General features: G+C 33.8%; 1 protein-coding gene across 2 annotated transcripts in view; it reads right to left on the bottom strand.

Moving 5' to 3' along the window:
• Window positions 1-3,489: 3,489 nt before the first annotated feature.
• LOC116903657 (platelet glycoprotein 4) overlaps window positions 3,490-12,207 on the bottom strand; it is a 54,215-nt gene continuing 45,497 nt past the window's right edge. The window contains exons 7-13 of one of the 2 annotated variants that reach the window (XM_032906314.1): window positions 11,882-11,951; window positions 10,639-10,826; window positions 9,353-9,471; window positions 8,274-8,347; window positions 7,727-7,781; window positions 6,780-6,944; window positions 3,490-4,436 (exon numbers count right to left, since the gene is read on the bottom strand). In XM_032906314.1, the coding sequence (XP_032762205.1) occupies window positions 6,780-6,944; window positions 7,727-7,781; window positions 8,274-8,347; window positions 9,353-9,471; window positions 10,639-10,826; window positions 11,882-11,951 (671 nt within the window). In that variant the 3' untranslated portion in view covers window positions 3,490-4,436. The remainder of the gene's footprint in view (window positions 4,437-6,779; window positions 6,945-7,726; window positions 7,782-8,273; window positions 8,348-9,352; window positions 9,472-10,638; window positions 10,827-11,881; window positions 11,952-12,207) is intronic. The other variant, XM_032906313.1, reaches the window with a different exon arrangement.

Raw genomic sequence — 12,207 nt, 5'->3', positions numbered from 1 at the left:
AATGGGATTCTAATGTCCTATAAATTAAATCAAAATATTAATTAACCAAGTAATACTAAGGAAATCATTTATTACTTAATGTTCAGAGAATAATAAAGATTGTCCATGCAGACATAATTTACACGTGTGTATTACATGCATACTTATATAGAATATGATCATATATCTGGACTTTTCAATGTCTAGCCTGTTTATTAGAAGTACTGAATGCATGCTATATTGCGTTTGTCTCATTAAGATACAGAATATAAATATGCAATAGTATAATTCCAATAAAATATTGAAAACATAAATTATGTTCCTAATATTGCTTTCAAAAGAAAATTACAAGGATCCCCTCAAAGAAGAAAATGTATAATATTAAGGTAATTTGTAGACTACCATCACATGACCTAAACAAATTAAAGGAATTTGTAACAGAAGCATTAAGAACACAAAATAACCTTACTTACATGCTTAATGAAAACTACAGTAGAACGTGTGCATGAATGAGAAAGAGTGAACAGAGACTGCCTCTGTATTTGGGGAGAATTCTCATGTGGGCATGGCTAGGTTAATACGCAAACCTCATGAAGCAGTGAAAAGTATTGACAGACCCAATTCTTACGTGAAAAATTTACTAACATGACTTAACTTTGTAAGGTGAGGGAAGGGGAAGTGATTGTGTAAACTATGAAAATATACGCCAAGGAAAAGTTCATTTCAACAAATGAGGAAATTTGTTCACATGGTACAAGGGAGACCATGAGGAGAAAAGAAAAAATACCAAGTAAAACAACCAGGAGTCAATGTACAATCAGTTGAAATAGCAGGGCATAGCATTAAGTAACGGCTAAACCAACAGCTAAGCCAGTACATAATGAATAAAACATGAAAAGGAGTTTATTCAGTGTCTTAACTTACATGTCAGAAAGTCAAAGCATTTACTTTTATTGAGGAAAAACAAATATTAATATTGAGGTGTTTTGTAGCAAAGCGAGGCTCTAACAGAGTTCCTGAAGTGTGATGGGTAGGGGCGGGGAGGAGGGCTTAAATAAAAGTTAATAAAAAATAAAACATTAGCAAAAAGAATAATGGTTTGACCCTTGGGTTGAGCAAAATAATATGCTTTTTGATTCGAAAATAGTATCACAATGTTATGCTATTCAAATAGTAATATGATTGAATCACATGATAAATGCTTTAAAACAGAAAGATGTCCATTTTTTTGATTAAACGTTAGACCTAATGATTTTGTATGAAGTATTCTTTGTGAGACCGACCATCCTGTGCTAAAAATAAAAACAAAAGTGCATAAATAATATTTTATATTTGTTTCTTACGTTTAAAGCCCCAATAGCAGAATATAGTTTCTGGAAGAGTTAAATACATAGACAAGACCCACAAGCAAGAATCACTCACTGTTCACAAAGCATGGATGGAAACTTAATCAGACTTCCTTGTAAAGCCAAGGGAGATATATTCTAAGAAGTATCTTACCTAACAATAGCTTAATTCAAACTTTACCACATGGAAAATAATAGGTCTTTGATGCTTTTTGTTGCTGTTGAATGAAGAAGTGTGATCTTCCTGCCCTGACATTCAAAGAAGTACTTGGCATGAACACTGCCTCTGAGTGACACAGCTGCCTCACTCAGGTTTTATACATAAAGCAATGTGTCCAGCCTTATAGTGAAATAAAACCTCATTTCTCCAGTTTGGCTCTTGAAGATCTATTCTTGGAAAAGTCAACAAGTTACGTCTTTCAAGAAATGCTACTTCTTAAACCAAACCCCCGAGATCTATATTTGGACCACTTTGTCTGCCTGTTTCAGTGTTATAAGATGCTAGAAGTCCATAATGCTACACAAAGAAATCATGTCACCACTGGCAAGTGCACACTGGGCCATGTCTGAAGCTCATAGTCATAGAAATCTCCATATCTTTGCATTTCTCCTGAAGTCTAATGCCACCATAATTTCCTAGACTGCTGCACGCTGTACATAGAGTCCACCTTCATGGAACTTGGGGTGCTTGACTCACTAGTCATGCAGAACTTATCAGCTCTCTCTATGAGACTTGGAAGACAGGTGTCTCCAAATACTGTCGCACATCTGATGTTAAAGTCTACAGCAAAGTCTGATTTTCCCTTCTAGGTACAAATTCTTTCTGCCCATGATGTTCTCAGTGAATTTGCCAAGAAGGCGATGGGAGTAATATGAACTGTTCTGCTTCTTCTTTTCAATGCATCTTTCATTAATCCTGTACTGTATACGTGTGATGTGATTGCACCCTTTGTTTCTGACCTCTGGTGAAGCTACTTCTCTCAATATCTTAGAGCAACGATTTCCCCATCCTAATTAAAAGAAAAGACACCAGTCTCTATGCTTTGAGTGCCTTCAGATATCTGGAAGATTCTTCCTAAGAGGTATTAGCTCAACCTTAGGTTTTTAACAGGATTTAAAAATAAATCTGAAAACTTACACCTAGATGCTATGTGATTACTTTTAAAGATCTTTAAATTTTACCATTTATTTATTGAATTTGTTTCTTTGGGAGTGCTGCATGCCTTTAATCCCATCACTCAATGCCAACCTCTCATCCCAGCTATCAGGAGGAAGAGACAGGCAAATCTAGACCAGCCTGGTCCACAGACCTGGAAAGCAAGTTCCAGGACCACCAGGGCAACCCTGAGAAACTCTTTCTCAAAAGCCAAAACAAAAAACCAAAACCAAAAACAGAAACAGAAACAAAAGCAAAAACAGAAACAAAAAGCAGGAAAAAAGAAAAAGAAAAAAGAAAGGGAGAGAAAGAAAAAGTTTCTTTTAAATTTGAGGTTTACCATAACATCATTTCCCACTCTTCTTTCTCTCCTACAACCTTCTCATACACTCCTCCATCCCTCTTAAATTCCATGTGCACATGCATGCCTGAGTGTATAAACATATAAGTGTCACATGCACGCAGAAGGCTGCAGAGGAGAGGCAGGCATTGTAGCAACTAAACAGGAGTTATATGAGGCTGTGAGCAGACATATAGGAGCTGAGAACCAAACTCAGGTCTGCTGTAGAAACCTCAAGCACTTCTAACCACTGACCCAGCAGTCCTGCCCCAAACTGTCATGCTGTTTTTGATAAGTTTTATATTTAGACAAGAGAGTTTCTTTTCCTTTCTTTTTCTATGTATACAACACAAATGTTTGCTTTTATTTTGTCTTCTATACTAGAATCTATTGGGACTAGTAGTCTTTGTAATAGGTTACTCTGCTAAAGGAAGCAAAACAACTCTCGATGTGTCCTGGAAAGACATTAGCCTTCACTCTTATGTTCTTGCTATAAAATTAAAGCAATCCATTTCCAATTGGATTAAGACATAGAAGTCAGGTTAAATGATTCAGAATGATGTAAGACTTCAGATAAAATACTTCCACAAATAATAATAATAATAACAATAATAATAATAATAATAATAATAAAACATATTGTGATACAATAGTAACTAGACAAAACATTTGAATTTAAGAACATCTTTAATGTTAGAAACCAGTTCTTTCTGGGTGATTATAAAAGCAGAATATATTACCACAAATATATATTTAAAGCCAATTCTAGCTTTTGTAAGATTCTATATCATAATCCATTTATTATAAATTACATCTTTTAACACTATAACAGCTCTCTGAAGTTACATTAGTTGCGGCTGAGCAGAAAGAGAAATACCTACTCAGATATTAAAAGAGCTAGGCAGCATGGAACATGACAACATACTTAAAATATAAAGGGCTAAAATGTGCTAAAAATAGTTCATTTCATGGCGAGGAACAGAACATATAAGCTCTGTGTAAGAAAGTAAAAAGAAAAAAAAGTAGCTGTGATACCTGGCCTTCTTGTTGCCAAGGACACAAGAGAAGTAGAGGCTTAAACAATATATTAGCAATGGTTCATATGTGAATTGTTCATTTTTCATCCTTAACTTTAAAATGATATAATACTTATGACATATCATGTGCTGACAGTCACAAGGAACATTTGCTATAAATTAAAGTGCCACCCCAGACATGATAACAGTTTACTTCGATGAGGAACAAAACGTTTCTAGGAATATACATTCTTGAAATTTGCCAACAGGAAAAAAAAATCAGTAAATTAGAACCAAAAAAATGATTGGTTCTGCAGAAATTGAAGTCCACTCAGTTGCAGATGATGGACTTAACAAATACAAGATTTTATTAAAAAATATATGCTTAGTGACATATTAATCTTTTCGAAATATGCTGTGGCTTATTGCAATATATAAATAAATATATATCTGCAATAAGAGAGAGAGAGCACGCACACCACCATTTCTTCAACTATAGATAGGTGTGTTTTATAAAAACAAGCATGTATTAAGTCTTCGTTTAGGAGATTGGTTTTACCAAAGATGTAGCTAGTGCATAATGTAGGCTCATCCACTACCTGTAAACAGAAGAGACATTACCAATCAGAGAGCAGTGAGATAATAAAAAAGCAAAATAGCCTTATATCACATATATCACATCTTACATATCATATTGTATCGAGATATGATAGTTTCAGTATACAGCACAGTATCTCATGCTAAAGAGAGAAGTCACCTTTCAGTTTCATTATAAGGGAGATACATGTTCCTCCTCAAGAAGGACACATAGAAAGCTGCATCCTTACTCCCAAGAGCTAAGCATACTAAGAGCAGGGAGGGTAGTCAATTAAATTGGCTACTGAGGACCCTCATACACTAAAGACTGCCTTCCATGAAGAGATATACATGTACAGCTTTCAACTGAGCTTACTGTAGTCTCCCCAGCAGCAAGTCACTTTCTCCCTAGCGTGCTACCTAACTCCATTTTGTACATCCAACCCCCCTTAAAATCGTGCACAAGTTTTCTCAGAGACATAAATTTTAACATATTACAAAATGATTGTTTCAGCAAATCTGAGTCTCATAATTGTGAGTCTAGTAGAGTTAATTTATTGCCAAGGAAGAAACTGTTTTTTGAAAGCATGGTCTTTAAGAGGTGATATTTCTGTTTTTAAAACAGTGGAATGCATGAATTAAATAGACACTTAGTGATGTAGACACTAAGAGCTTTTAATTCTGTTATCAATTAGTACTATATGAACCTAAGAAACCTTATATTCAAGGATCATTAAACAATGATGAAGTTATTCATTTAACTAAATAAACCAATACCTTATGCAGACTCGCTTTTGTGTTTGAGCAGGGATTTGATACCTTTCAAATGGATATTCTGTTTAATCTATGATATTGATATGTGTACACATGTGTTCCATTATAACACTGATGGGCTAATGAGAAATATTAAAGTATTTTAACTTTGGAGGAGACATTTTTCTCATATTTTATTGAGAATAAATGTCTTTCATGCAATAAATTGAGAAGTTTTCATTTTATGTGCGTGGGTATTTTGCCTCCATGTCTCTCTGTCCATCGTCATGTATGTGTCAATGACTGGAGGCCAACAAGTGGTACTGGAGTTAGCAGCTACCTGCTGGGAAAGGGTCATTTGGAAGAGCAATGGTGCTCATAACCAACTGCCTTTTCTCTGCCTCTTATTTTAAGCATTACATTGTTCATATGTCTTGTTAACATTTAAACACATGGTGCTCAAAAGAATTTTAGAGTGAAACAAATGATCCAGAACAAAACATTGAGTTGCTTTTTCCACACCATAAAGATGCTCAACTCCCATACAATAAATACTGTTAGCTAAATTCCACATTACTTTAGAAAACATTGACATGGTTATCTTAGACTTCAACATGGACAATGGTACATTTGTTCTAATTTTACAGAAAGTCTCCAGGGAATACCATAGTATTTACTCCAGGTTACTGGAGACTTACATAGGGGTGATGTGATAATTCATGTAACCTATTTAGCATTATCAGTATGTGTTCAATATTAGTTATTGGGATTAAAATAAAAATTTCTGCAAGACAAAGGTTATGGTTAATTTTTGGCTTAAATAGAATACAACTTCAAACCAAGCATTTTTCTCCTCATCATTTTTTTCTAACAGGATTGGAGATTTATATTTCAAAGTTTATTTCCACTTAGGCTAGGGGAAGCATGCTAAGCTTCCCTTTCTGTTCATGTAGAGAAACATGGATATTGATATCTAGTCACAGTGGTCATTACTATGTAAAACACCCTGTACAATTTAGCCAAGACTCTTACGTATTATCCACAATTCCATACTTTCTCTCTAAACTGAGTGACTCAGTCAATTAATTATACTATTATCTTGTAATTTTTTATTCTAATTCTCAGACAATGACTTTTAACTCATCATCAGCATATCGTGCTATTAAGCTCTACTTGGGAATAAGAAAGGCTAGCATCTACAATCATCCACCAAGGGTTTATGGTAATAATTTCTTTTACCTCTGTTAATCAAAATCTATATATTGCTACATCTACATCTTGCTCTTATAAATTTCTATCTACTAAAATTTTTATAATTATAATTTTTATAAGGTATAATTTTAATGATTTTTAAAATAAAAGAAATTAGCAAGTCTAAGTTTGAACAAAAATTATAATTGTGCTCATTTCCCTGTGGTAATGGTGATTTCAATCATCATTTGCTTCTTAATTTACTTTAAAACAATAACATCAAAAATAGGGATATATTAAGACATTATAGCTGGCTAAACATGTGCAGAAATATATAATATTTTTGCTTTAATGTATAATCCCTTCTTGATGAGATGAAAACATACTTTGATGAGATGATACATACTTTGATGAGCACTTACTTATTTTCCATTCTTAGATCTGCAAGCACAGTATGAAATCATAAAAGCAACAAACATCACTACTCCGACACCAAGTAAGACCATCTCAACCAGGCCCAGGAGCTTTATTTTCCCGGTCACTTGGTTTCTGAACATTTCAGCTTTCTCATCGCCGATGGTCCCAGTCTGCAATCAAGATAACCATTAACGTTATTTTGTTAAATTAATAAAACAAAATAACTTCGTGCCATTCTCTCCTTTCAACATTTGCATAGGTGTCAGCTACCTGTGTCAGCAAGGCAGTAAAATTCACTTCCCATCCAAAGTTGACCTACTGCACATGCTCATGTGCGAAGTGACTCCCTTCCCACTTTGATCAGGCTGCCTAGAGCTTGGCAGTGCATGTGCATCCATTTGATCTTTCAGATTCTTTGAACTATTTCATAACTTCCCAAATGTGAGTCTAGTCTAACCTGCCCTGATTAGGAATAATTGGTTTTTTCTTGTCACGGTTACATTCAATGAGTCATGAATTCTGTGCTATTACATATGTGTATGTTTCTTGAGTACAAGTAAACATGTAAAATTATATGTCTGTCTGAAAAACAAACCATAAAATTTAACAATTTAGTTTTTTTCTAATAGATATATCAAAGTGTACAAGCATATGCACAGGCAGTGTAAATACATTATATTAGAGTACATATATATTATATGTACTACATTCATTTTATTTATCTTTTATTTTATTTTTTAATGATTATTCCACTTTGCATCTTAAATGATACTCCCCCTTCCTGGTTACCAATCCACCAACCCCTCCTCCTATACTATCCTTCCCCCTCCCCTTTGCCTGTATGAGAGTGCTCCCCCACACACCCACACTCTCCCACCAACTGCTGCAGCGTCATTTTAAGTAACAAAATCATTTTATGTAAAATTATTTTAATGAATAATGAAGCACTAACCTCATTTAGCCACAGTATAGGTACAATGTAAGGTCTCTTCAGATTCTTCAGTGCTCTATAATATACATCGAAAATAATTGTGAGTATGTTTATATATAACACACTTATAGTAAATAAGCTATCGGAAATCAATTATTCGCGTATATCACTTAAGTTCTCTGATTTTGTTCTAGTCAATGAATCAGTCTCTCATATTCTTAATTCACATATCTAATGTAGATTTCTAATTATATTTTATGGGTTCACAGGTACATATTTTAGTCTACAAAAGTACATGACCTAGAAGTTACAGTATTAATAATTGGATATAAGGTACAAAAGAAGTTCCCTCAACAGTATCCAACTAATAGTAGTTAAAATAGACTATTTCAATAAGCATCAGATCTGATTCTCCTTCAAGAAAACTATGTCCCAGATATTTAACAATTCCATATAGCATAAAGATGAAAAACCATAAGAAATTCTTTCCATTTTTCTTCATTCACTCACAATCTTATAAGAAAGTGCTACTAATGCATTAATAAAAAACATTGTTAGGGAAACTCACTCTATTTTTCTAGCTGGCTTGACCAGTATGTTGACCTGCAGTCGTTTTGCAAACTGTAGAGTGAATCCAGTTATCTGAAAAGAACAAATTTAAATAACTATAAACTTCTAAAACATTCCTTTAGGAATAGTCAGATTTTGCCTTTTCTATTATTCAAAGAGTAATTTTGTATTTAAAAATGAAAGAATTCTTAAGGCTGAAAAATTAGAGTATTTAAATGAATAATGTACATAAGTTGTCATGTTCTACCTGCATTTATATTCACAATTGTATCTATATACATAATGTTTGCATGTATATATACATAAATATGGTGAGAGAATTTGTCTTAGCTAACTATAGTTTCCTTTAGATTGTGAAATAAACACAATTTTGTTCAGAAAGAAAGAACATTAATAAAACAATACAAAAAGGGCAACACAGTTCATGTAGTTGCTGAACTATATGTCCAAATATTTATTTCTTCAGATCCCACATATCAGTAAAGAACAGTATTACAGACGTCTGTTATTTAAGGAGAACTGTAAGTCCACAGCTCCCAGATGCTGAGGGTCAGTTCCAAAGCATGGTTGCTTAGCAAGCATTAGACTATTCAGTACATCCATACTCTCCTTTCAAAGGTTCAAAAAGATAATTATCAAGGTAATTTAAATGCTAATAGTAGTACTAGAGCAACTGTTATATGTTATTCTTGTTATATATTTTGTCTGAAACTTACATATAATCACAATGTGCTTTAATCTCCAATAGCAATGATTCCTTACAAAAGCAAATATAGTTAAGTGAAATAATAATAATAGTCATAGTAATAATAATAATAATAATAATAATAATAATAACAACAACAATAAGGGACAATTACACTAACTTTTATTATAAGAATTCCTTGGTTCCAGGAAAAGCCTTATAAAGCTCCATTTGCTGAAACCAAAAATAAATTTCATGCCATTCATACATCAGAATAGGAAGAAATGAGTTTTATTCTCCTTGACAGTTTCACTGGTCTTAAGGGTATGATCCAAAGATAATTATTTTAATTTTAGAGAAATATTAATTAAGTCAGTAAGACAATGACTTACGGGTTCCACATCCAAGTATGTCCTATGTTCATCTTCGTTAGGATTCAAGCCTTCAATAGGTTCTGAGACATCAGGACTTGCATGTAGGAAATGTGGAAGAGAAATGTACACAGGCTTTCCTGAAGATACATTGTAAGAGACAATTGGAAGTAGATTACTGCACAGCTCACATATGACTTAAACCATTTGCTAGAGGATAACCTTTGGTAGATTAAAATACACTCGTTTCTGGAATGCTGATAGTAAGAGCATTACATGCAGTCAGTATTCTGCAAAATAAGAAACAACTGTGACATTTTATTAAACAGTCAGTTGTCTGTTTCTTCACACACTAATTTCCAAAATTCTAATGTTCACTGTTGAACCAAATTGGAACATGTTCAATCGTTGAGTGGTGCTACTGGTACACTGAGCATCTCAGTAGTTTGTTCTTCTTTATCATGATTATTCCACGATGAATACAAACATGACAAGGATGACTCTGAGGTCTGTGCTTTTCCCTTCTTACTGTAGGGGCACAAAAACAGCTTAGTTTATTCTCTGCTTTCTAGAGGCAGGGGCACTACGATAATGGCAGATGATTAGAAAACTTATTGAATACTGGGAATTTTTCTTTCTCCGTAACCATCAAAACAACATGGCATAATGCCAGTATGGTTTTCCATAAGTCCATTTTACAGTACTAAAACACAGCAGTAGCTTCAGGAAAAGGAGCAGAAAGAAAGCATGGGAAAAAAACCACATAAAAGCAAAACAGATTGTGCTACCACTAAAGATTACGTCCCATTAGCAATGCTTTCTTTTTAAATGTCCCATAAAAAAGAGTTATGGGTTAATATTATATTAGGTGTTAAGATACGTTATTCTCATTCATCCATTTCCTTCTCTTTCCTCTACTCTTTCATTCAACTAGCAGCCCTTCTCTAAGCTTTCTTTGCACGTGAATTTCAATACTAACTCTTCCTACCTTAAGACCTCGTCCTTTCCTATTATGGTCCCTATTGTAGTTTCAAGACCACAGAGAGACAGAGAGAGAGAGAGAGAGAGAGAGAGGAGAGAGAGGAGAGAGAGGAGAGATTGGAGAGGGGAGAGAGAGAGAGATTTCACTTTATATTCTGCAGTAAGAGAATATTTGTGATATTTATCCTTCTGAATATGGCATATTTTGCATAATACAATGTTATTTAGAAATATCTAATTTTACATGTTACACGTTAAAGAATAAAATCCCCAAGCGTAAGAAATACAAGTTCACACGGACTTTGATAACGAGCACATCTACACACCTTCTTTGCACTTGCCAATGTCCAGCACACCATAAGATGTACAGTTATTTGAGATTACTTTTTCAGTGCAGAAACAGTGGTTGTCTGGGTTCTGGAGTGGGGAGGCAAAGGCGTTGGCTGGAAGAACAAATCTGTACACGGGGATTCCTTTAAGGTTCACTTCAGATCCAAACACAGCATAGATGGACCTACATCGGGTTTCAAGAAAAGAGCTTCATATTAGAGAAGTCGATCCTCTTCTGGAATTCTGATCCTTTTGCTTGTATCAATTTATATTCTTGCTCTAAGTTATAAAATGGTCACACATTCCTCATAAAATTTTAAACTCTTTTTTAATTCAAAGGGAAAACCGTTGATGCAGCTTTTACTTTTTAAGGCATAACATGGTTAAAAGCATAAGTTTTCAATATACATCCTTTAGTTCTTAAAATTCTTTCAAGGTCAAGTCTACATGTGAACTGTCACGGGGGATAAATGTCAGAGAAGGTTTTTATGCTTAAATTCTTCCATCTAACAATATTTATGTGTCTTAATCAAGTTATATATTTGTGCTCAATTTAGACATTTCCAGCTTTCAAAAGAGCTTAAAGAAAGAACCACTTGGGGGTGGGGAGTGGGAGAAAGAACCACTCACTTGGTAGGTTATGTGCATGGTGGGCTTGGATCAGATCTCTATCATTTACCCTGTGTCTACTATGAGCAATTCTTTATGTCAGAGCTCATTCAGGATACTCAAGCTACTCCTATGTGACAAATCACTGTCCTCAGCAGTCATTCTGACATATCTAATCCATAAATCTATCATCTCATCTTCATGGATAAGACTGTAGATTGAAGGTAGTTATATTCATGGATATATACACAACCCCACCATTTCAAACCATTTCATACTGTGTGGATCTTCAGCATAGCTCTGTAACAAATGTGTCATTTTCTGTGGATGTCTTCAGAAAGATAAGATTCTGTTGTTTACACTTGTTTCCTGTATCTTGAAACTTTCTCAGCAGACATGATAAATACTACTCATAAAAGTCAAAGAAAATGGTTTGTACTATAATGTCTAAATCTGTAAGCTAATTTGGAAGAATCAGTAAATATAAACTCCATTTTGTCACATTTATAATTAAGAAATCAAGAGAAATATTTGTCTAGTTATTAAAAATAGTGGACATAATTATGTTTCCCGTTTTTTGTTTTAAGACGGGAAAGGGAAAAGTCTAATATTTACATTCTTGATACTTACCTGCAAATGTCAGGGGAAAAAAACCTCAGTGTTTGAGACTTCTCAACAAAAGGTGGAAAGGAGGCTGCATCTGTTAAAAATCAAGCCAGTGACAAGAGTTTTATGTGATGTGAATTCTAGAAAAAATCTGTAAATCTCTTTCTAGTATAGTCAAAAGAAATAAAACATAAACCGCATACGAATTTTAAAGTTACGTAGTAAAATAATTACTTTTAGAAAATAAAAAAGAGGTATATTTAATTTACTCAAGTACATACAGGTTTTCATTTTCAACATATAATTAAAGTATCTTTTATTGCTAATGTACAGCATATGAAGTCTTACAG

The sequence above is a fragment of the Rattus rattus genome, chromosome 6, assembly GCF_011064425.1.
Source record: "Rattus rattus isolate New Zealand chromosome 6, Rrattus_CSIRO_v1, whole genome shotgun sequence".
Lineage (NCBI taxonomy): Eukaryota > Metazoa > Chordata > Mammalia > Rodentia > Muridae > Rattus > Rattus rattus.
Note: the sequence above shows the minus strand (reverse complement) of the source record. Positions and strands in the feature narration are given on the sequence as shown.